This window comes from Aotus nancymaae, unplaced genomic scaffold, assembly GCF_030222135.1.
Source record: "Aotus nancymaae isolate 86718 unplaced genomic scaffold, 86718_ANA_hifiasm-v0.15.2.pri h1tg000076l, whole genome shotgun sequence".
Classification (NCBI taxonomy): Eukaryota; Metazoa; Chordata; class Mammalia; order Primates; family Aotidae; genus Aotus; species Aotus nancymaae.
The window spans coordinates 17730243-17756061 of NW_026988491.1; the positions used below are offsets into that span (position 1 = coordinate 17730243).

The 25819-nt window shown below is 51.5% G+C and overlaps 1 protein-coding gene across 9 annotated transcripts in view; it reads right to left on the reverse strand.

The window, feature by feature from the left end:
* Positions 1–6313: 6313 nt before the first annotated feature.
* Positions 6314–25819, reverse strand: part of LOC105734203 (TTL family tubulin polyglutamylase complex subunit L1) — a 45175-nt gene continuing 25669 nt past the window's right edge. For 7 of the 9 annotated variants that reach the window (XM_064368176.1, XM_064368175.1, XM_064368172.1 and 4 more), the window contains 4 exons: positions 21468–21611; positions 16939–17025; positions 12877–13040; positions 6314–6579 (listed from right to left, as the gene is read on the reverse strand). In XM_064368176.1, coding sequence (XP_064224246.1) covers positions 6450–6579; positions 12877–13040; positions 16939–17025; positions 21468–21611 — 525 coding nt within the window. In that variant the 3' untranslated portion in view covers positions 6314–6449. The remainder of the gene's footprint in view (positions 6580–12876; positions 13041–16938; positions 17026–21467; positions 21612–25819) is intronic. The other 2 variants (XM_064368178.1, XM_064368177.1) reach the window with 2 other exon arrangements.

Genomic DNA, 25819 nt, shown 5'->3' on the forward strand with positions numbered 1-25819 from the left:
TTTCTCGCTATTCAGCCATTACCTCGAGGCAATATTATTTCATAACCATGAGTAGCATGGCCTATCTGAACACCTCCTCGAAAGCACATTTGTTACTGCAGCTTGGCAGTTTATCTTTTTGTTTGTTTGTTTTTTAAAGACAGAGTCTTCCTCTGTTGCCCAGGCTGGAGTGCAGTGGTGAAATCTCGGCTCACTGCAGCCTCTGCCTCCCAGGTTCCAGCGATTCTCCTGCCTCAACCTCCCAAGTAGCTGGGATTACAGGCATGATCTTGGCTCACTGCAACCTCCGCCTCCAGGGTTCAAGCAATTCTCCTGCCTCACCCTCCCGAGTAGCTGGAACTACATGGGCGCACCACCACGCCCAGCTAATTTTTGTATTTTTAGTAGAGACCTGTTTTTCACCATGCTGGCCGGGCTGGTCTCCAACTCCTGACCTCAGGCGATCCTCCCGCCTTGGCCTCCCAAAGTGTTGGGATTACAGGCGTGAGCCACCGTGTCTGGCCTGCAGTTTACTGCCTTCTATGTTCAGGGCTCAAGCCCCATTTAACACACGCTCCCTACTGGGCCACTAAGAACTGCTCCTGTCTCTGCCCGGTGGGCAGGTTCCCTGTGAACAGCTCCCCTCCTCATGTCCCCAGGGCCGTGCCTGAGTTCACATTCTCAGCTCCTCAGTCACCTGCACAGCGGGGGCTTCCCTCCAACCTCTCCCCAGCTCCTTCTTCCTCCGATCTGCCCCAGAGGCACATCTCTAAGAACACTAATGCCATCACTCAAAAACTTTTTGCTGGAGGCCGGACGTGGTGGCTCACGCCTGTAATCCCAGCACTTTGGAAGGCGGAGCCGGGCAGATCACTTGAGGTCTAGAGTTCAAGACCAGTCTGGCCAACATGGTGAAACCACGTCTCTACTAAAAATACAAAACTAGCTAGACATGGTGGCTCACGCCTGTAATCCCAGCTACTCAGGAGGCTGAGGCAGGAGAATCGCTTGATCCCAGGAGGCAGAGGTTGCAGTGAGCCAAGATTGCACCATTGCACTCCAGCTTGGGCAACAGAGCAAGACTCCATCCAAAAAAAAAAACAGAGAGAGAAAGAGAAAGAAGGAAAAGAAGAGAAAAGGAAAGAAAGACCAGGTGAGTTAACTTGGGGGTAAAAAAAAACGTAGGCCAAGTGGCAGGCAGGGTGCGCTCCCAGACTTATTCATGGCGACAGAGCACCATCGGCTGGGCAAGAGCACTGTGTTTGTCACTGGAGGAGCACTCCGAATGCTCCTCAGGACAAAAGCAGGAGGATGCTTTTGTTCACAGGGTATGAGATCTAATACGGTTCAGGCGGGGGTAAATCAGTGAAGACCGAAATCCCTCATCTTCCGCAATGGGAGACTGCAGTCAAAGGTGCGTGTGCTCCTGCTGGCTCACAAAGGGTCCTGAGGTGGCCCAGGGCCACATGGTGGGAATACAGGTGTGAGCCACCATGTCTGGCTGGTTTTCTATTTTTTTTTTTTTTTTTTTTTTTTTTTTTTTTTTTAATAAAGACGGGTTTTCACCGTGTTGGTCAGGCTGGTCTTGAACTCCCGACCTCAGGTGATCTGCCCGCCTTGGCCTCCAAAGTGCTTGGATTACAGGCCTGAGCCCCCATGCCTGGCCCGGTTTTCTATTTTTAGTAGAGATGGGGTTTCACCATGTTGGCCAGGCTGCTCTTGAACTCCAGACCTCAAAGTTCACATTAGGCAACACATAAACAGCCTGTGGGTGCCTGGTCACTGAGCAGCCCCAGGCGCTGTGCCGATCTCAGCGGGCAGGCCCTGCAGCCGACCTTGGCCTCCCCCCACCATAGGGGCCGCTGGGCTGCAGCGCCGCTGGGAATGGCTACTGAGGGGAGGGTGGAGTGTGCTGGCCCCTGGGGGAACTCAGGAGTTGCGTGACTTTGGCGCTGGTGGATGCGGTGTGTGGCAGTGTGAGCGGAGCCAATAGGCCAGTGGGCAGGCAGGCTTGGTAGCACCCCTGGACCCTCCCAAGAACAGGAGGCTTCATGGAACACCCTGAGGAACCACTGTGTGGACGGGAAATGGCCCCCTGTGAGGAAATTTCCAGCAGCTGGTGAAGCCCAACCAAACGCAGTCCAGTTGGCTGCAGACTCCACAGGAGCCCCGATGGGAGGTAGAGGAGGAGAGCGGGGACAGTGAGGAGGCTGTCACCAGGCCCTCACTAATACCCGGGGAGCAGCCCTCGTGTGCCGAGGAGGTGGAGGATGGTGGTTTGTCAGTTTTTGAGTTGGAGTCTTGCTCCATTGTCCAGGCTGGAGTGCAATGGTGCAATCTCGGCTCACTGCAACCTCCACCTCTCGGGTTCCAGTGATTCTACTGCCTCAGCCTCCCAAGTAGGTGGGATTACAGGCACGCACCACCACTCACAGCTAACTTTTGTATATATGTATTTTTTTGAGACGGAGTCTCACTCTGTCACCCAGGCTAGAGTGCGGTGGTACAATCTCAGCTCACTGCAACCTCTACCTCCCAGGTTCAAGCGATTCTCCTGCCTCAGCCTCCCAAGTCGCTAGGACTATGGGCACGTGGCACCATGCCCAGCTAATTTTTTGTATTTTTAGTAGAGACGGGGTTTCACCATGCTAGCCAGGATAATCTTGATCTCCTGACCTCAGGATCCGCCCATCTGGGCCTCCCAAAGTGCTGGGATTACAGGCGTGAGCTACTGCACCTGGCCAATTTTTGTATTTTTGGTAGAGACGAGGTTTCACCACGTTGGCCAGGCTGGTCTCAAAACTCCTGATCTCAGGTGATCCACCCACCTCAACCTCCCAAAGTGCAGGGCTACAGGCGTGAGCCACCGCACCCAGCCGAGCATGGTTTTATATTGGGAAAAACCAAGCATATCAAACTTTGTGAAAATGACCACATGGTACAACCGTCTGGCCCGGGACCCACCCCATCAAGTGGGTGGGGCTGACAAGAAAACAGAAACAGTTCCTGGACAGCTCCCAGCAGGGCTCCTGGCTGGGGCCCAGTCCAGCGCTGAGCAGAGCTGTTCCTGGCCTGACAGCCTCTCGACGGCTGTCAGCACCACACCCTTCCCAGCCATGTCCCGGAAGTGCTCAGAGGAAACATCTGCCCAGAACATGATATCACTAATAAGAAAGTCACTAGATGACATAAATCCACTTAGCAGAGCCTCACCCTCACCTAGCAACTGGGTCACCAGCAAACTAACCACTTGGTGTGACTCCATTAGGACTACATGGCCCCAGAGCCTCAGAGGCCAATGTACCCAACAAGGGACTTTTAACCCTTCTCCCAGGGAGAGGCAAAAACAAAACAGCGTAACTGAGAACCGGGTTGTAAAAACCCATGTAAGAGCCAAGAATGATGAACAGGGTATCTTTTACCTCAGGGTGCAGGAGCTGAGGTGGAGCCGCCAGCTGTGCAGAGGACACTGCCTCCTTGGGTAGGAGGGCTCACCAGAGCCAGAGCCAGAGCAGTGAGGTGGGCGGGCAGGGTCCATGTGCGGGGGCACCGGTTGTTACTGAAGCAAATAGAACATCCCTTTTTTTTCTTTTCTTTTTTTTTTGAGACGAAGTCTCGCTCTATAGCCCAGGCTGGAGTGCAGTGGTACAGTCTTAGCTCACTGCAACCTCTGCCTCCTGGGTTCAAGCGATTCTCCTGCCTCAGCCTCCCAAGTAGCTGGGATTATAGGCACAGGCCACCATGCACAACTCATTTTTTTATTTTTAGTGGAGAAGGGGTTTCACCATGTTGGCCTGGCTGGTCTTGAACTCCTGACCTCGTGATCAGCCTGCCTTGTCCTCCCAAAGTGCTGGGATTATAGTCGTGAGCCACCATGCCCGGCATTTTTTCTTTTTTTGAGACTAAGTTTCACTTTTATTGCCCAGGCTGGAGTGCAATGGCTTGATCTTGGCTCACTGCAACCTCCACCTCCTGGGTTCAAGAGATTCTCCTGCGTCAGACTCCTGAGTAGCTGGGATTACAGGCACCCACTGCCATACCTGGCTAATTTTTTGTATTTTTAGAGAGATGGGGTTTCACTGTGTTGGCCAGGGTGGTTTTGAACTCCTTACTTCAGGTGATCCATCGCCTCGGCCTCCCAGAGTGCTGGGATTACAGGCATGAGCCAACACGCCTGGCTACATAACTCCCTTTTCTTTTTCTTTTTTTTTTTTTCATACATCCTCTGAAAAACTCCCCATTTTACACAGTGGGAAACAAAGGTGCAACGAGACTGGGTACAAGCTTGGGAGGACAAGCTTGGGAAACAGTGAATAAATAAGAGCCAGGCTGAAAGGCCAGGTCTGACTCAGGGGCTCCATCCTACACCCGCCAACAACAGCAAACACATTAAAACTAAACACCACGTTTGGACACGGTGGCTCACGCCTGTAATCCAGCAGTTTGGGAGGCCAAGGCAGGCAGATCACCTAAGGTTGAGAGTTGGAGACCAGCCTAGCCAACATGGTGAAACCGTGTCACTACTGAAAATACAAAAATTAGCCAGGCATAATGACGCACATCTGTAATTCCAGCTACTCAGGAGGCTCAGGCAGGAGAATCACTTGAACCTGGGAGGCAGAGGTTGCAGTGAGCTGAGATCGCACCACTGCACTCCAGCCTGGGTGACAGAGTGAGACTTTATCTAAAAAAAACAACAAAAAAACCCCCCACCTAAACAGCAGGGCACACACACAACACACATACCAATCAGCTCATGAAGAAGGAACAGCTGAGAAGTCCCCCAGTTGCAGCCTATTTGGAGTCTTGCCAAGTACCACTTGGACTATGTTTCTCTCACTTTCTATTCTACCCATGTGTTGAAAAGCCCTCTTCTTCCCTGATTGGCAGTGAGACATTAAATATACGTGCACATATACACAAACACGACACGGCATGTACACTTGACACGTGTCCACGTGTGGGTACTGAGAGACCTTGGGCAAGGGTCAGGGAAGACCTTTATCTGAAGGACATACCCTTGGTGCCATTTGGGAGGACGAACTGCTGTCACTAACATCACAACAAAAACAGGTAGCAAGCTTTAAAAGTAAACTCAAGACAGTCAGTGAAGCTTCAGCAAACACGTGTTAATACAAACTTTTACCATGAATAAAAGGCCCTTCTTGGCTGCGTGCAGTGGCTCACGCCTGTAATTCTAGCACTTTGGGAGGCCAAAGCGGGAGGATCACCTGAGGTCAGGAGTTCTCCACGGGGAGACGGGATGGGAACACCGCACTCACGCAGCCTGTACTGCAGCCACGGCCCCTCCCACACTTCCTGGCTGCCCGCGGTGCTCCCCTGCAGCAAACCCAGCTGCTGACATCATAAAAGCCACACAGCCGGACCTGTCTGTGCTCCTCTGTTTCAATTTACAACAGACTCATCCACAAAACTGAAGTGACAAAAACAGGTCTTTCTGAGGCCAAGCCTGGTGGCTCACCCTATAATCCCAACACTTTGGGAGGCTTAGGCAGGAGGATTTAGTCTCTACTAAATATACAACAATTAGCCAGGTGTGGTGGCACACACCTGTAATCACAGCTACTTGGGTGCCTGAGGCCGGAGAATTGCTGGAACCAGGGAGGCGGAGGTTGCAGTGAGCCGAGACTGTGCCACTGCACTCCAGCCAGGGCAACGGAGTGAGATTCTGTCCAAAAAAAAAAAAAAAGAAAAATCACAGTCAAGTAAAAAGAAAGGGAACTAAAAGATCTGTCAGTTAAATATATTCCTTTCTTATGGCAGGGCTAGTCTATAAGATTTTTTTTTTTTAAGATTTTGTTTTGTTTTTAATTTAAAGTTTTTTAAAATTTTTTTTTTTTAGATGGAGTCTCCCACTGTCACCTGGGCTGGAGTGCAGTGTTGGGATCTCAGCTCACTGCAACCTCTGCCTCCCAGGTTCAAGCGATTCTCCTGCCTCAGCCTCCCGAGTAGCTGGGATTATAGGCGCCCGCCACCATGCCTGGCTAAGTTTTTGTATTTTTACTAGAGACGTGGTTTCACTATGTTGGTTAGGCTGGTCTCAAACGCCTGACCTTGTGATCCACCCGCCTCAGCCTCCCAAAGTGCTGGGATTAAAGGTGTGAGCCAACTGCACCTGGCCCCTAGTTTTTTAAATGTTTAAACCTTGTGACACATTAAATTACACGCTGAAGCTGTTACTTTCTGCCAAAAAAAAGGGTGAGTTTTTTATATGGTAATTCTGCTCAGGTTAAAAATTAAAAAAAAAAAAAAAAAAGCAAGTTTTATACATCTGCATGAATTGGTTCCTTCAGCACTAGTGAAACAGACTCCATAACCTTCCAAAGAAGTGCCTTCATTTATTTACAGGGCTTAGGAAAGGAAAAAAGCTCTAGAAAAGGAAAATTTCAAAACAGGGCTTCAGCAGGGGCCCAGGGGAGTGAGTCGTTTTGATAAGGTCCGGGTTCGAGTCACTTCCAGGTGGTGAGGACGGTTCTCCCCGAGTCTCTGGATCGGGCTGCTCTGGGCCCCTGAGACTGGCCCTGACGATTTCTCAGCTCCCGGTCGGCCCCGTCACCCTGGGCCAGTTCTTCATCGTACCTGGAGACAGAAACAGCCAGGATCACGGCAGGCTCTCTTTTGAAGGCAACAGGCAGGGCCACCAGGTTGCTGTGTGGCAAATACGACATCACCCAGAGAAGCAGCCTGAGGGGGCCCCCAGCTCCTGCCAGCTCCCGCCCACCTCTCACCTGGCTTCCGCCCACCTGCCTGCCAGGTGGCTTCTGCAGCCGGCAAACACTCCCCAGGGCCACCGTACCTACGTGTACAGCCTTGGTAAGTTGTTATTGTGGACCCTGCTCTTCCCTGGAAGCTGACATCTTAAACAGGTCACCACGTCAAATTTGGCAACGGCCCCAAAGGCAACATGAATGAGGTGACACGGAGCCAGCCCAGGGTATTGAGGTGAGAGCCCGGGCTTCACACAAGGCCCCTCAGGCTGGGAGGATTAACTCCATTCCAGATGGGAGCGGGTGTGAGCGCCTGCCAGTGGAGGCCAGGGCAGAGAGGCCCCACAGTGCGCACTCAGCTACAGACTCTGCCAGTGTGACCCACGCCACCCTTCCACATTTTTTTTTTTTGAAAAGTTTTGCTCTATCACCCAGACTGGAGTATAATGGCGTGATCCTGGCTCACCACAACCTCCGCCTCCCGGGTTCAAGTGAGTCTCCTGCCTCACCCTCCTGAGTAGCTGGGATTACAGGCGCACGCTACCACACCTAGCACATTTTTATATTTTTAGTAGAGATGGGGTGTTACCATGTTGGCCAGGGTGGTCTCGAACTCCTAACCTCAAATGATCTGCCCGCCTCGGCCTCCCAAAGTGCTGGGATTACAGGTGTGAGCCACTGCCCCCGGTCCCTATTTTCTTTAACTGCCTGTTTCCCAATTAAAGTTTATGCATCCTTAGGGCACACACGCTAAGGAGACAACAGTGCAGTAAACAGCCTGAACTTTCGCGTCTGGAAGAGCTGGATGGCAGCCGCAGCTCCCCAGATGGGGTGGTCACAGCATCTGGGGGAGTCCTGGGTCCTTCCCACAGTGGCGGGGTGCTTCTCTGACGGGGTCCCAGAGCAGGGTAATTGCTGCCTGCACCTATTGCAGGCTGTGGCAGGGAGCAGGCTTCGGGGAATGGGGCCGCCCACTCCACGGTGACTCACATTACCCTCCCAACTCAGGCAGCAGCATCAGGACTTGCTTCCTGTGGGAGAAACTGGGGTTCCAGAGGTTTGCTCAGGACCTAAGGTCCCAAAGCTGGTCCGTGGCAGAGGTAGGATTAAGCCCTAGGACTTGCGATTCCTAATTCGGAGCATTTTGTCCTGCAGAGCTGAGGAGTGCAGAAAGCATCTCTGCCCGGGTTAAAGCGTCATCAGTGTGCTGCGCTGGCCATCCTGACTAGGACCCTCAGCTGTATGCAGGTATTTATGTCAAATACAAAAGGTACCCAGATGCTGAGTGCTAATCTTACAGACTTCTGGAAAAGGGTGGATTTCTGTGATAAGCTTATTACCAAAACCAGAGTCTGCAGGTTGAATGCAGTGCGTGTTAGAAACTGCTGAGGTTAATGTATTTTCTGCATTGTGCTTCCGGTGGCAAGGAGGGAAGAAAGCATTTTATGACCCTTCTTTTTCTTTCTTTTTTTTTTTTTTGAGACAGAGTCTCGCTCTGTTTCCCAGGCTGGAGTGCAGTGGCTTGATCTCGGCTCACTGGAACCTCTAACTCCCGGGTTGAAGCGATTCTCCTGCCTCAGCCTCCGGAGTAGCTGGGATTACAGGCGTCCACCATCACGCTCCGCTAATTTTTGTATTTCTAGTAGAGACGGGGTTTTGCCATGTTGGCCAGGCTGGTCTCAAACTCCTGACCTCTGGTTATCCACCCGCCTTGGCCTCCCAAAGTGCTGGGATTACAGGCATGAGCCACTGCGCCCTGCCTGACTCCTTTTTTTCAAAATGGTCACCCAGACGACTGTGGCAGCACAATCTCAGCTCATTGCAACCTCTGCCTCCTGGGTTCAAGAGATTCTCATGCCTCAGCCTTCCAAGTAGCTGGGATTACAGATGTATGTCACTACGCCTGGCTAAGTTTTTGTATTTTTGGTAGAGATGGAGTTTCACCATGTTGCCCAGGCTGGTCTCAAACTCTTGAGCCCAGGTGATCTGCCTGCCTCTGTCTCCCAAAGTGCTGGGATTACAGGCATGAGCCACAGCGCCTGGCTGCATTTTCTGACTTCTGTCTATGAAGCAGACACTACAGGGATCCAGGCTGTGCACCAGGGTGGGGCTGTCAGGACAACGACACAGGGGCCTGCTCTCCTCCCTGGCTCTCAGGGAGGAGACACAGCCACAGTCCCTAAGACACCAGGAAGCCAGACAGGACACCCCAGGCACTCTGGAATCTGCCTGGGTGGGCGTCCTCCAGGAAGCCTCCCTGGCCCCTCTCCACGGATCAGATGTCTCCATCCCTTGGGAACTCCGGATTCATAAATGTAGTCACTCCACTGCCCGCCTGCCTGGTTCGTGGCTGCCTTAGCAGCTTGTTCAAGGTCTGGTGAACAGGAATCACTGAATGAATGGAGAAAAAGACCACATATGGTGACCAGTTTCACGGAGCACTTGTGCTGATCTGTACAGCTCAAAAAACAAAACAAACAGAACCGCGCATTTGGCAAGCAGCTGACACCAGGAGGCGCCGTTCTCAGGGGCGGTCTGGCCACCTACTGAGCCAACGCAGAGGACAGTCAGAGCCAAGATGGTTCTTCTAAGTTCCTGTCCTAGCAGGCTTTTCTTCTGGGTTGTGATAGAAAGAATCCAGTCACTGTTAGGGTTCAGAGCAGTACTTTTTTAAAAGGCTGTAAAAGTCCAGCCAGCAACTTCAGAACAGCGCCCTGGAGGTAGCAGATGCAAAGTGCCAAGCCTTGTGGGTCATGGCCAGCAGCATGGCCTGGGGCACCTCATGCGGCCAGCGTCCTTGCTAGCTGCTGCTGGGCTCTGAGGGGTTGCTGTGGCCATCGAGTGAGATGCACAGCACCTGGCAGGGACATGGATGGGTGGCGCCACTCAGATGCCGGGGCCCTCCCAGTCAGCACCAACTGCTGCTGCTGCAGGTGGCCGCACCTGAACACAGACCCAGGTTCTTTGATCATCTGAATGACCAGGGGAAGTGAGCCCTGGCCGGAAGCATGTAGAGACCATCAGCTACACACAGGAGCCCTCCGTTACCCCTCAGGAGCCGGGAGAGGACGGCTAGATCAGGAGGGGGTCACCTTGTTGTCTTCAACTAAAAGCAATGAGGCTCTGGGCTCTGCTTTATTTATTTATTTATTTTTGAGGCGGAGTTTCGCTCTGTCGCCCAGGCTGCAGTGCAGTGTCATAGCCTCAGCTCACTGCAACCTCCACCTCCTGGGTTCAAGCCATTATTCTGCGCTCAGTCTCACAAGTAGCTGGGATTACAGGCACGCGCTACCATGCCCAATTAGTTTTTGTATTTTTAGTAGAGATGGGGTTTCACCATGGTGGCCAGGCTGGTCTTGAACTCCTGACCTCAGGTGATCCACCTGCCTCAGCCTCCCAAAGTGCTGGGATTACAGGCGTGAGCCACTGGGCTCAGCTTGGCCTCTGCTTCTTAGCCTGGAGATGGCAAGTCTGGCCCACTCCCTCAAGGAGACCAGGGCTGGATAGGGCAGAGGCCCCACATGCTCCCAACAAGGCAGCCTCCCCGCCATCCTCAGCTGGACTGAAGAGAACCCCCCAAGGTCCTCATGCTACTGACAAGTCTCCCCTGAATGGTCCCCACCCCTGTGCACCCTCACAGACCCCCTCGGTCCTCCCACAGGGGCCATCAGGACCCAGCCCCCAAGGCCGTCATCGCAGCTGCCGTTCCCAGCCCTGAGATCACCCTTCACCTCCCAGGCTGCCAACCCCAGTCTGATCTCATCCCCAGAGTCACCCTCTGTGGATTCTGGAACCCTCTGCCTGTCATCGCACCCGCCACGCCCTCCACTTGTCCTTCATTCTCCTTCCTCCTCTAACGGGCTCCTGGGTCTCCTGGAAGACACTGCTTCCCCTGAAGCCCCTGGGGTGGGGACTGCTTTCTCTCCCACTCACCATACTCCCCGCTGGAGGGGGGTCTCCTCCCTAAAACCCCCAGCTCTTCCCAGGCCTGGTCATCACAGTTACCTCCCCACCTCGTGCAGTCACCTCCAGTCCTCCTGGTCACCACCCCCATCCCTTGGAGACCCAGGCTCCTAGTCCATGGCTGCAGGTGATGGCACTGATCAAACAGATGAAAACCCCAACTCTGTGACCACTGGTGACCCTGTCCTCTACTCCATCTCAGTCCATCCCCAGGAGTCCCCAAGCCTCTTCACCCCTCGCATTGTCTCCATGGCAAGCGCTTACTCCCTGACCACTGCCCCTTCTCCTCCCAGCTCTCTTCCCTAGTGCCCGACTCCAACCTGCCCCATGGGACTGCCACCCACCCCCACCTCCTCCCTGTCCCTGCTGCCCTCTCTCTTGCCATTGCAAGCTCCCAACTCTGGTCCCTCCCAACCCTCTGCCTTCTCTATACCTAGCCCAGGCAGCTGACCGTGGATGGAGAGACCCACCAACCACACGCACTGACCGGTCGCCCCTGAGGTTCACAGCCACCACCCTGCAGAGGTCCCGAGGTTGCCGGCAAGCCCAGCATACTTCCACCTAACCTCCCCTTCCACCTGCTCCTCCTGTCCCAGACGACGAGCTGTGACACGCCCATCCACACCACACATCACCCGCAGCAGGGGCAGGAGGCAGCTAAGCATGGGCTCTCGAGTCCTGGGCCCGTGTTCAAATCCTCCCACCAGCAGTGCCTACCAGCTGCAAGCCTAACATTGCTGTGTGTAAATGTCACTAAATATTTCTGCCTTTGTTTTTTAAAAATTTAGATTAAATGCACGTTTTTGCTTTGACAGAAGCGTGTAACTGTGATCCTAACACACCTACTCCTCCGCCTTTTACTGCCATCTGTTTCCCTCTATTCTCCGGCTCCCTCGACACCCACTCGACTGCGGAATCGACGCTGACAACATGATGTGTGTCCTTCCACGTTTCCCTGCTCATGCATTCGCATGTAAGCCACTGCACATGTCACCGTACGCACACACAGGGGGCTCTGAGGTCCGTGTTTTACAAGGATTACATTATATACCCTTTTCTGCAACAGTTTTTCCCAGGCCACCTCCCAGGCCCCATGGGGTAGCTCTGGGTCAGTCCTTTAGTTTTTTTTCAGCAGGTGAGTTGTTACACACTCCTTAGCGGATTCCAACTTCCATGGCCACCGTCCTGCTTCTGGGTCAGTCTTTTTAAAGGCCACCTAATAGACCACGGAATGAATGAACCATACTGTGTTCAGCCACCACACTCCTGATGGGCTCCCACTTTGTTCCCACCTTTGCCACTACAGGCATGCCACGGAACTGCTCTAAGCCTTTGTTTCCACATCTGTGAAATGGAGCTAATACTCTTACTTCAAAACGTTCCTGGGGAAAGGAATTGATACTGCATGTAAAGCACTCTGCACGGTTTCTGATGCATGGTAAGTCCTCGAAGGTTAGCTATTTCCTTCCCACTCTGTAAGATACATCTTATTATACCCATTTAAAGGTGGACAAACCGAGGCTCCAACAGTAGCACTGAGTTCCTCACTGTCACCACCCAGCTTTACATGGCAACGCTAGGGAACAAGCCCAGGTGACCTGTGAGAAACAAGCGCTCCATCCACCCTGCTGCAGCTATCCTGGCGGCTAACAGGGGGCCTGGCATGTGATCAGTGCATCACACGTACGTCACGAGCAGGAGAATACACAATGATCAAGTTTAGCACCCAAACTGCTTTTCTGGGCCGGGCACAGTAGATCCCAGCACTTTAGGAGGTTGAGGCGGGAGGATCACTTGAGGTCAGGAGTTCAAGACCAGCGTGGCCAACAAGGTGAAACCCCATCTCTACTAAAAATACAAAAATTAGCCAGGCGTGGTGGCACGTGCCTGTAATCCCAGCTACTTGAGAGGCTGAGGCCGGAGAATCGCTTGAACCTGGGAGGTGGAGGTTGCAGTGAGCCAAGATCACACCATTGCACTCCAGCCTTGGTGACAGAGCAAGACTCCCTCTCAAAAAAAAAAAAAAGTAGTAATAAAATAAAATAACTGACTTTCTGCTACAACACAATCTATCCCATAATGTTATTAATAAATGAAACACTCTGTTCAAACAAGGGGGTTCCACACATGCCCCGAAATCCAAGCTGGGTTGTGGTACACGCCGTTCAGAGACACAGGACAAGCACGCAGTCACTCACAAACTTACAGAATCTCGTAATTGCCAAGGACTTCCTTTGGGGGTGACTTGTTCCATTTGCAGTCTGGAATTTCACCGTTGGGGACAGCAATGTTGAGGGTGTCATTAATCAGGTTATACTTGAGGATTCGATCGTTGGCAGTGCTGGAGGTGAGAGACGGGGACGCGTTCACCTGTGAGAGGAAAAGACCCACGTTCCTCACCTGCTTCTCTCTCTCTTTCGGAATGAAAACGCACACTGCAAAGGAGATGCTGGCTGCTGCACACTTCAGTAAGGTTGTTGTGCCGGACGCAGTGGCTCACGCCTGTAATCCCAGAACTTTGGGAGGCCAAGGCGGGCAGATCGTGAGGTCAGGAGTTCAAGACCAGCCTAACCAATATGGTGAAACCCCGTCTCTACTAAACAATATATGTAAAAATTAGCCGGGTGTGGTAGCATGCTCCTGTAGTCCCAGCTACTCGGGAGGCTGAGGTAGAAGAACTGCTTGAACCCAGGAGGCAGAGATCGAGCCACTGCACTCCAGCCTGGGCAACAAACAGAGAGACTCTGTCTCAAAAAAAAAAAAAAAAAAAAAAAAGTTGTTATTTAACATTGCGATTATCTAATACCGTCAGAGCACCTTGGACAGGAAGCACTTTGTGATTCACTTTTACCAACTGTTCAATGAAATATAAGTAATACTCAAAGGTAGGATTAGAATTAGGATCTACAAATCAGCGATCACACAAACAAACATTTTGGGGCCAGAATAGATCACAAACATAATTTCAGTGTCTACCTGTGTGACTGGTTCTGTCCTAAGTACCAAGAACCCCCTATGGGTTTGTTAGAATCAGTGAACCAAATGACCCTGCCCAAGCAGCAGTGTGGGTTTAAGTAAAAGGCAATGAATGGGCTCCCTTTTTTGCTAAGAGAGTAATATCAATAAAGCAGCGTTTTTGGGCCAGGTGCGGTGACTCACGTCTGTAATCCCAGCACTTTGGGAGGCCAAGGCGGGTGGATCATGAGGTCAGGAGTTCGAGACCAGCCTGACTAACACGGTGAAACCCCGTCTCTACTAAAGATACAAAAAGTGAGCCAGGCATGGTGGCGAACACTTGTAGTCCCAGCTCCTCAGGAGGCTGAGGCAGGAGAATCACTTGAACCCGGGAGGCGGAGGTTGCAATGAGCCGAGATCACGCCACTGCACTCCAGTGGGGGCGATAGGGTGAGACTCTGTCTCACAAAAAAAGAAAAGAAAAGAAAAGAAAAGAAAGAAAAGCAGCATTCTAACTCAAATGATGAATCCTTCCAACACATGGAGAGGTAGTCCCGTAAGGCCTCTGAGAAGCTAAGCAATGTCATGAAATCCATACATTCAACTGTAGACATTCACTTTGTTCTGTGGCGAGTCCCATAGGCCCTCGGTCACTGGTTTTCTGTTTGTTTGTTTGCTTTGTTTTTTTGAGATGGAGTCTCGCTCTGTCACCCAGGCTGGAGTACAGTGGCGCAATCTCGGCTCACTGCAAGCTCTGCATCCTCGGTTCAAGCGATTCTCCTGTCTCAGCCTCCCAAGTAGCTGGGATTACAGGTGCCAGCCACCACGCCCGGCTAATTTTTGTATTTTTGGTAGAGACGGGGTTTTGCCATGTTGGTCAGGCTGATCTCGAACTCCTGATCCGCCTGCCTTGGTGTCCCAAAGTGCTGGGATGACAGCCGTGAGCCACCATGCCCAGTCAGTCCCTACTTATTTACTCATATTTTGTGCATAATTCCAATGACCTTGGTTAGCTGTTTCAGGCCATGGGAGATTAAAGGGAGCAAATCTGCAAGCTGTTCAGGTTTCTCCCAGTCAGACTGCCTCTCTGTGATGCTAGCAGCGTATTCAATGGGTACTGTGCCAAAGAATTGCACAGACCTCACTGTCCTCAAAATGACCACTGTAGTGTAGCATAATACTATAATTCTTATTATGAATACATGAAAGTTAAAAATTGTTATTAGGCTGTGTGCAGTGGCTCACACCTATAATCCCAGCACTTTGGGAGGCCGAGGTGGAAGGATTGCTTGAAGGTAGGAGTTTGAGACCACCTTACAATACAGCAAGACCCGTCTCTACAAAAAAAAAAAAAAAAAAATTATCTGGGAGGAGTGGCACAAAATATCTCTGGTCCCAGCTACACAGGAGGCTGAGGTGAGATCACTTGAGCCCAGGAGTTCAAGTCTGCAGTGAGCAATGATGGTGACATTACAATCCAGCCTGGATCACAGAGTGAGACTTGGTCTCTTTTTTTTTGAGATGGAGTCTTGCTCTGTCGCCCAGGCTGGGGTGTGGTGGCGTGATCTTAGCTCACTGCAACCTCTGGCTCCCAGGTTCAAGCAATTTCTCCTGCCTCAGCCTCCTGAGTAGCTGGGATTACAGGTGTGCATAACCATGCCCAGCTAATTTTTTGTATTTTTGGTACAGACAGGGTTTCACCATGCTGGCCAGGCTGGTCTTGAACCCCTGACCTCGTGATCTACCCACTTCGGCCTCCCAAAGTGCTGGGATTACAGGCATGAGCCACTGTGTCTGGCTTGGTTTTTTTTTTTTTTTTTTTTTTTTCAGAGACCAAGTCTCAGGCTGGGTGTGGTGGTTCACCCCTGTAATCCCAGCACTTCGGGTGGCTGCGGCGGGTGGATCATGAGGTCAGGAGTTCAAGACCAGCCTGACCAACATCGTAAAAACTTGTCTCCACTAAAAATACAAAAATTAGCCAGGTATGGTGGCAGATACTTGTAATCCCACGTACTTGGGAGGCTGAGGCATGAGAATCGCTTGAACCTGGGAGGTAGATGTTAGCAGTGAGCCGAGATCGTTCCACCTGCACTCCAGCCTGGGTGACAGAACAAGACTCCATCTCAAAAATTAAAAAATACCCAAAACACTAGGGTTTCCAGAGCGGGGAGGGAAGAAGAAGGCAAGGGTTTAAAAACTCCCCATTGAATACCATGTTCACTATTTGGGTGACAGGTTCAAGAGAAGCCCAAAGCCCAGCATTTTGCAATACATTCATGTACCAAACCTGCACATGTGCCCCCTGAAACTAAAATTAAAAAAAAAAAGGGCTGGGAGCGGTGGCTCACACTTGTAACTCCAGCATTTTGGGAGGTCAAGGCAGGAGGATCACTTGAGCCCAGGAGTTCAAAACCAGCTTGGGCAACATAGTGAAACCCCATCTCTACAAAAAAACAAAAACATTAGCCAGGCATGGTGGTATGTGCCTGCAGTCCTATCTACTTGGGAGGCTGAGGCAGGAGGATCACTTGAGCCCAGAAGCTGGAGGCTGCAGTGAGCTACGATTGCACCATTGCCTCTAGCCTAGGTCACAGAGTGGGACCCTGTCTCAAGACAGAAAAAAAAAGAAAGAATCATTGGCCGGGTGCGGTGGCTCACTCCTGTAATCCTAGCATTTTGGGAGGCCAAAGTGGGTGGATTGCCTGAGCTCAGGAGTTCGAGATGAGCCTGGGCAACACAGTGAAACCCCGTCTTTACTAAAATACAAAAAAATTATCTGGGTGTGGTAATATGCGCCTGTAGTCCCAGCTACTTGGGAGTCTGAGAACTGAATTGCTTGAATACAGGAGGCAAAGGCTGTGCCACTGCACTCCAGCCTCAGCAACAGACTCCGTCTCAAAAAAAAAAAAGAATAGTAGTGATGTTCCTTCCTCAGGAGTGTGCTCCTGCTGGCCAAGGGCTTCCGAAGCTGTGAGCTGCTTTCCTAGACGGGAACACTGTCACCCAGGTGACAGGTAGGGTACAGGACTGAGGGAGGATGGACTAGCCCAGAGGCACCCTGGAGGTGTTGCAGCCACCAAGTTCACGTGAGACGGGCCACAGCTCCCTGTGGTGGGCCGGGCACTGGGAGGGGAGCAATGCAGGAATCTGCTTATACCTCACCCAACAGCAAACCATTCAACCTGAAATCAGTCCCCTTCCTGCCTGGCCTGAGAAACATCTGGGGCCTGGGGGACTGCCAGGCCCAAGTCGGGACAGAAGCGTGTTGGGGGCTGTGTGTGGTGCGGCCAGGTGCGGGCGCTGCCGCGGTTACCTCGATCAGCCAGGGCTTCAGCTTGTCGTCAATGATGATGTCGTAGCCATAGCATTCAAAGCAGTGCTTGTCATTGTTCATCACCGGCTGAGGAGAGAGTGACCAGCGGGTTACAGGGCCAGCACCGAAGGGCGCCGCGGAGACCAACGCCTCAGAGATAAGCAGGATCGTCCCCACGGTCCTGACCTCCCACAGCAAGGGCTCCCATCCTCCACCCCAAAGGCTTCCTTCCCTCCTTCCCCTCTTCCTCCCACAGAGCTCAGAGACTGGGCACTTTCCTTGGCCTGATAGAGAGAACTGATGAAGCCATAACGGGCATCTCTGCGTCTTACTCATCGGAGGCTTGACTAGTACCCAAGCCGTCTGCAGGCGTGAGACTGTCATGAGAGTGGACAGACATCCCGCTCCAAGCCCAGAACCTGCAGTGACAGACTGCGTAGCCTTATCACAGACAAACACAAACTGTCCACCAGGCTACCCGTCGTGCAGTCCCAGGCCCTTAGGGAGCCGGGTGTCGGACTGTTAACCTCTGTTCCCAGTGATAAATGTAAATCCATTTACAAACAATTTTTTAATTTCCTTTGTAATTTTCAATTCCGTGTCACTTAGATACACCTTGGATTAACTGATCTCCAGATATATAAATAAGATCACCTGTGGCTGGGTGCAGTGGCTCACGTCTGTAATCCCAGCACTTTGGGAGGCCAAGGTGGGAGGATCACTTGATCCCAGGAGTTTGAGACCATTCTGGGCAACACAGTGAGACCCTGCCTCTACAAAAAATAAAAAATTTAGCTGGGTGTGGTGGCATGCGCCTGTAGTCCCAGCTACTCGAGATAGCTTGAGTCTGGGAGGAAGAGGAGTACTGGAGTGCAATGAGCCATGATCGTGCCACTGCACGCCAGCCTAGGTGACAGAGCAAGAACCTGTCACTTAAAAACAAACAAAAAAAGAAACATGACTGGATACAGTGGCTGATGCCTGTAATCCCAACACTTTCAGAGGCTGAGGCGGGGGCAGCACCTGAGGTGGCGAGTTCGAGACCAGCATGCCCAACATGGCGAAACCTTGTGTCTACTAAAAATACAAAAAAAGCCGGGTGCGGTGGCTCATGCCTGTAATCCCAGCACTTTGGGAGGCCGAGGCGGGTGGATCATGAGGTCAAGAGATCGAGACCATCCTGGTCAACATGGTAAAACCCCGTCTCTACTAAAAACACAAAAAATTAGCTGGGCACGGTGGTGCGTGCCTGTAATCCCAGCTACTCGAGAGGCTGAGGCAGGAGAATTGCCTGAACCCAGGAGGCAGAGGTTGCGGTGAGCCGAGATCGCGCCATTGCACTCCAGCCTGGGTAACAAGAGTGAAACTCCGTCTCAAAAAAAAAAAAAAAAGAAAAAAAAAAAAGGCCGGGTGCGGTGGCTCACGCCTGTAATCCCAGCACTTTGGGAGGCCGAGGCGGGTGGATCACGAGGTCAAGAGATGGAGACCATCCTGGTCAACATGGTGAAACCCCGTCTCTACTAAAAATACAAGAAAATTAGCTGGGCACGGTGGCTCGTGCCTGTAATCCCAGCTACTCAGGAGGCTGAGGCAGGAGAATTGCCTGAACCCAGGAGGCGGAGGTTGCGGTGAGCCGAGATCGCGCCATTGCACTCCAGCCTGAGTAACAAGAGTGAAACTCTGTCTCAAAAAAAAAAAAAAAGGCCGGGCGCGGTGGCTCACGCCTGTAATTCCAGCACTTTGGGAGGTCAAGGAGGGCGGATCACCTGAGGTCAGGAGTTCAAGAACAGCCGGACCAACATGGAGAAACCCTGTCTCTACTAAAAATACAAAAATTAGCCAGGTGTGGTGGCGCATGCCTGTAATCCCAGCTACTCGAGAGGCTGAGGCAGGAGAATTGCTTGAACCAGGGAGGTGGAGGTAGCAGTGGGCCGAGATTAAGCCATTGTACTCCAGCCTGGGCAACAAGAGCAAAACTCTGTCTCAAAAAAAAAAAATTAGCCAGGTGTGGTGACGCACACCTGTAATCCCAGCTACTCAAGAGGCTGAGGCAGGAGAATCACTTGAACCCGGGAGGCAGAGGGTGCAGTGAGCCTAGATCATGCCATTGTACTCTATCCTGGAGACAGAACGAGAATCCATTTGAAAAAGAAAAAAAAAACAACCTAAACCCCAGCTGCTTGTGATGCAGATTCCTGTGCCCTCCCCAGCCTGCCTGGATTCAGCCTCTGGAGAGGCCCCACAGTCAGTGTTACATGCTCCTCGGAGACCTGTGCACCCTAGTCAGGGAAGCATAGAGACGGGGTAGGGAGGTCTTCTCACACCTTAGAGGGCATCGGACTCTGCTTCCACAAAACACTTGATGAAGCTGGAAACTGCCCGAGGGAGAGAGCCCAGACCACCCTCCTCACTCACAGAGAGGGAAAGCGCGGCTCTGGTTGGCTGCTTCCTCATGTCATTTAGTGAAATGACATTTAAAGTAAAAGCCTGGTATCCTCATCCAGCCAGTGCCCAGACTACTGTCCCAGACAATGTCTGTAAGATAAGAAGTCCTTAGCCTGACTGCCTTTCTCCAAACCCCGCTCTGCTTCCAGCTCTGAGCAGGCTGCCCACAGGGCGTGGCTTTCAGCATCTCCATCCTGGCTCAGGCTGCATGCAGGTCTAGGTTCCTCTGAGGGTCTCAGAGCCACCTCCCATCCTGCACCAGGCCCCTCCCATCCTGCACCAGTCCCCTCTCATGTGCCTGTTTCCTGGGCTGCCTCACTATGAGAACAACACGCCTGGTAAAAACCAGGTGATGAACTATTTGCTAAGTGAATAAAAATTGAATACATAAATCCCTGCTCCAAAGACCCGCAGAGCCTTAGAAATCTATGATAACAGCTTTGCAGTTCACGAAACTGAGGCCCAGAAAGAGCCAGTCAGAGGCACTTGCCAGAGGGCTAGGCTGAGGGAATACAGGTTTCCTTGAAAACAGCTAACTTTTTCTCAAAGGTCTGCCAATCCAAGGAAGACTAAAATGGGCTGGGAAGGGAGAGCAAAGGGCTGGGCAACCGGGTATTACAATTCACACAATCACGTGTTAACAGATTAATGGCATTTAACTCTTTCCAATCATGAAGTGCAGAGCACTGTTCACGTACACCCCACGACACTGGTGTCACAGTCCCAATTTCACAGATAAGGCATCTGAGGCTCAGTAAGAGGAGGCTCTTGAGCTAAGTCCCCTGTTGGCTCATGATGGGGCCTGGCATGAAATCAGATCTGAACTCCACACTCATTACCTGTCACCCAAGCTGCAACCCAAGCCACCAAGGCGTAAGGAGCTTCAGTGGGACAAGAGACGGGCGCTCAGTCCCTAAGACGTATCTCCAGCAATGAACTAGGTCCTGGGGGTTTTATCTATCTAGATCCTCACTGTAAGTCAAAGACACAGAATGGGGCTGGGCACAGTGGCTCACATCTGTAATCCCAGTACTTTGGGAGTCCGAGGCTGTCGGATCACGAGGTCAGGAGGTCAAGTCCAGACTGACCATCGTGAAACCCTGTCTTTCCTAAAAACACAAAATTAGTTGGGCGTGGTGGTATGTGCCTGTAATCCCAGCTACTCAGGAGGCTGAGGCAGGAGCATTGCTTGAACATGGAGGTGGAGGTTACAGTGAGTTGAGATTGCGCCACTGCACTCCAGCCTGGGCAACAGAGCAACACTCCATCTCAATTAAAAAAAAAAAAAAAGACACAGGACGAATCCACACACCGTGCTCACACACCACTTTTAAAGCTGGAAGAGCTTCACTCAAAGTGCAGAAAGTCAAGGCGCCCACCAGACATCATCTCTTTCTTTCTTTCTTTTTTTTTTTTGAGACAGAGTTTCGCTCCTTTTGCCCAGAATGGAGTGCAATGGTGTGATCTTGGCTCACTGCAAATTCTGCCTCCTAGGTTCAAGCGATTCTCCTGCCTCAGCCTCACAAGTAGCTGGGATCACAGGCATGCACCACCACACCCGACTAATTTTGTATTTTTAGTACAGATGGGATTTTACCATGTTGGCCGGGCTGGTCTTGAACTCCTGACCTCAGGTGATCCGTTGCCTCGGCCTCCCAAAGTGCTGGGATTACAGGTGTGAGCCACCGTGCATGGCTGAAAACAGTGGTTTTGTTTTTGTTTTTTGAGACAGAGCTCTGTTGCCTAGGCTAGAGTGCAGTGGTGCAATCTTGGGTGACTGTAACCTCTGCCTCCTGGGTTCTAGCGATTGTCCTGCCTTAGCCTCCTGAGTAGCTGGGATTACAGGTGTGTGCCACCACGCCCAGCTAATTATTTTGAGTAGAGATGGGTTTCACCATGTGGGTCAGGCTGGTCTTGAACTCCTGACCTCAGGTGATCCGCCGCCTCGGCCTCCCAAAGTGCTGGGATTACAAGTGTGAGCCACTGCACCTGGCCAAAAACAGATATTTTTAACAAAAGAACAGCAAGCCCCACCACTCCCAAATGTGCCCTTAGAGCCAGCTCCCCCGCCCACACCGACTCACAGCCACGGCCTTCAGGGACTGTACGATGATCCAGTGGATCTCGTCGAACAGCTTGCTGGTCACCTCCTTGCCACGGGTGCTCTCCAGGTAGAGCCGCAAGTTGCTGACCGTCCACTTGCCCCCGTGGATGTGGTTGTAGTCATCCTGGCAACAGGAAAGCAGGTAGGCGTCCCTCAGGCTGTGCACCCCAGAGGAACCCAGTGGAACCCTTTCATCCCCCAAGCATTTCAGGAGTGTCCCCTAGGTGCAGGCGTCCAGCAACAAGGCAGATGGGACCTCTGCCCCAGGGAGAGCTGGGTGCATATTTTCTCTCTTTTTTTTTTTTTTTGAGATGGAGTCTTGCTCTGTCGCCCAGGCTGGAGTGCAGTGGCTCGATCTCAGCTCACTGCAACCTCCACCTGCCAGGTTCGAGATTCTCCTGCCTTAGCCTCCCGAGTAGCTGGGATTATAGGCACCTGCCGCAGCGCCCAGCTAATTTTTTTTTTTTTTTTTTAGTAGAGACAGGGTTTCTCCATGTTGGTCAGGCTACTCCCGACCTCAGGTGATAGACCTGCCTCGGCCTCCCAAAGTGCTGGGATTACAGGTGTGAGCCACCACGCCCAGCCCTAATTTTTGTATTTTTAGTAGAGACGGGGTTTCACTGTGTTAGCTAGGATGGTCTCGATCTCCTGACTTGGTGATCTGCCCGCCTTGGGCAGGCCACCTATTTTCTGTTTTGTTTTGAGACAGGTGTCATTCTGTCTCCCGAGCTGGAGTGCAACGGTGTGACTTTGGCGCACAGCAGCCATGACCTCTTGAGCTTAATCGATCCTCCCACCTCAGCCTCTCAAGAAGCTGAGACTACAGACATGTGTCATCACGCCTGGCTAATTTGTAAATTTTTTGTAGAGAAGAGGTCTCACTATGTTCCCCACACTGGTCTTGGACTCCTGGCCTCAAACAATCCTCCTGCGTTGGCCAACCAAAGTGTTGGGATTACAGGCATGAGTCAATGTGCCTGGCCATCTGGGCCTCTTATTATGTGGGTGTTTTTTTTTTTTTTTTTGAGATGGGGTCTCGATCTGTCACCCAGGCTGGAGTGCAATGGTGCGATCTTGGCTCACTGTAACCTCCACCTCCCAGGTTCAAGTGATTCACCTGCCTCAGCCTCCCAAGTAGCTGGGATTATAGGCACCTGCCATCATGCTTGGCTAAGTTTTGTATTTTTAGTAGAGACGGGGTTTCACCATGTTGGCCAGGCTGGTCCTGAACTCCTGACCGCCGGTGCTCTGCCTGCCTCATCCTCCCAAAGTGCTGGGATTACAGGCGTGAGCCACCGCAACCGGCCTTATATGGGTATTTGTAAATGCTCATCTCCCTAATACTCTCAAGATTAATCATTTATGCCTCACAGCAAGGCTGTGGAGTGCTGCCGGGATACCCTTCAAGACCAAGGCACTCATTCTTCCAGCTGAGACCCGCACTGGGAGTGCCCTTGGCTTGAGGGAGTGCCCTAATCCATGGTTGAAGCCCTCCCTAAGGGCAGCAGTATCCCATGTCTGGCTGAGGCCAGCTGTCAGCCCCTGCTCCCTCCGGGACAGCTCTGCAGGGCCAACCCTGCTCCACAGCGCCCCGGCGTGGGCTGAGGCCTCCACTGCAGCAAGATCACAGCTTGATTCTCCCTCTGCTGGGTCCGTTCACCTCCCTCACAGGTGTTGCCTCTGACACTGGGCCCCAGGAAACCCCCTGAACACTGACTTCTCCCTCAGAGTCTTTCCTGGGGAAGCCAACCTAAGACACACCTGGGTTGTGCACTACAGTTTAAAAGCACCACACCCATAATTCTCTAACAACCTTGAGAAGTCACCATCATCATCCCATTTCACAGGGAAGGCCGGGCTCAGAGAAGCTGTTACTTGCCCAAGCTTTCCTCCTTGGCTGGGATGGAGCTGGGCGCCAAGCCCAAACGTTCTGATGCCAGTTCTGCGCCCTTTCTGTTTTGCCACCCCTGAAAATTAATTATCCATACAATGCTTGCCTTTGAAGGCAAAGAGCTAGAAAATACCGGAGTGTATTACATTGTTGGGGGACTGCGATTTCATTTTCTAAGTATAAAGTGAGAACCATGAACTGAAACAAAACCAGCCTACTAACTTGTTGCTCAAGCAAACAGCACTGACTCAAAGCAGATAAAAGGAGAATTAGCCATATTTTAAGATAAAGTCCAGGTGTGGTGGCTTACGCCTGTAATCCCAGCACTTTGGTAAGCTGAGGTGGAAGGATCACCTGAAGTCAGTAGTTCGAGACCAGCCTGGTCAACATGGTGAAACCCCTTTATTTATCGTTTTTTTAACTTTTTTTTTTAAATAGAGATGGGGTTTCACCATATTGGTCAGACTGGTCTTGAACTCCTGACCTCGGGTGATCCACCCACCTCAGCCTCCCAAAGTTCTGGGATTACAGGCGTGAGCCACTGCGCCCGGCCGGTGAAACCCCCTTTTTACTAAAAAACCCCAGCCAGGCGTGGCGGCGTGCACCTGCAATCCCAGCTACTCAGGAGGCTGAGGCAGGAGAATCACTTGAACCCGGGAGGTGGAGGTAGCAGGGGAGCCAAGATCGTGCCACTGCACTCCAGCCTGGAGACAGAGCAAGATTCTGTCTAGAAAACTACTACTAATAAACACATAAATAAAAAGCAAAATTTGTAAAACTGACACTTGCTTGGTTTGATTTCAGGAAGACCTGAAGGGCAAGTGAGTCAGGCCAGCACATGTGGAAGCCACTTGGCCCCAGTAAATGGTGGCCATCATCATCCCAAGGCCAGCAAGGTGAATTGCTGGCTCCTGCTGGCAGCTGTGAGGCCTGGAGGGCTGGGGAGCTGGCTGAGTCACGCAGGGTAAGTGATGGGCTGAGGACTGAGCCCAGCCTCCTCTGACCAAATTCTTCAGCAGGTTCTTCAGAAATACATATTTCTTATCACTACTCACTCTCTTTCTCCTCAAATTATAAAGAAGACCAGAGCATTCAAGACTTCTATTCAAAGAAGATTCAAATCAAAGAAAGGTCTGTGTTGGGGTGAAATTAGAGCCCCAAACCTGAACTGAGCCCACAAGCCCCGTGTGCCTGGCCTCACGGGCCTCTCCAGCCCCTCCCAGTCCACTACCCTCACGCCGGGGCTCCCGCCACACTGGCTTCCTGTCGGCCCCTGTAATGCTCCTTCTTGCAACAGGGCCTCGGCACACGCTGTACTCACTGCTATGGAACCTCCCTACCTCCTCCGGATTATCCCTGCTCATGCTTCAGATCTCTGCTCCAGCACCACTTCTGCAGGGAAGGCTTCTCCAACCTCTTGAGCAGGGGCTTCTTTTGTTCCATGCTCTTCTAGATGTGTGTTCCTCATTTTCAGTGCAAGCAGCTGGGTTTGTAGTTTTAGGTTCATAAGGGTGATTATTTGATGACTGTCTCCCCTGGAAGCTCTGGGAACCATGAAAGTAGGTACTAAGGTAGGCTTCGCCTATCACTGTATCCTGGGCACTCGGAATGGGATCAACTCACATAGGTGCTCAAAGTGTACAGATGCCCCTCAATAGGGTTATGTCCAGATAAAGCCATAGCAAGTTGCAAATATTGTAAGTTGAAAGTGCACTTAAGACCAGGCACAGTGGCTCATGCCTGTAATTCCAGCACTTTGGGAGGTTGAGGTGGGCAGATCACTTGAGGTCAGGAGTTCAAGACCAGCCTGGCCAACACGGTGAAACCCTGTCGCTACTAAAAATACAAAAATTAGCCTGGGTGTGGTGGCGGGTGCCTGTAGTCTCAGCTTCTCAGGAGGCTGAGTCAGCAAAATCGCTTGAACCCAGGTTAGGCAGAGGTTGTGGTGAGCCAAGATCGTGCTACTGCACTCCAGCTGGGGCAACAGAGCAAGACTCTGTCTCAAAAAAAAAAAAAAAGAAAAAGAAAGTGCATTGAATACACCTAACCTACTGAATATGACAGCTTAGCCTTGCCTATCTAAAATATGCTGAGAACACTTATAATAAACAGCCTGAAGTTGAACAAAATCATCAAACACAAAGCCTATTATATAATAAAGTGTGAAACAGCTCACATAATTTATTGACTACTGTACTCAAAGCAAAAAAAACAAATGGTTGCATGGGCACGGTTCCTATTGAATGCATGTCGATTTCACACCACTGAAAATGCAAACAACTGTAAGCTAAGCCGGGTAAATCAGGGACTGTCAGCTCATGACATTCTCCCAACAGTCCTGCAAGGTAATACTATGATCTCCTTTTATTTATTTATTATTGTTTTTTTGAGGTAGAGTTTCACTCTCGTTGCCCAGGCTGGAGTGCAGTGGCACGATCTCG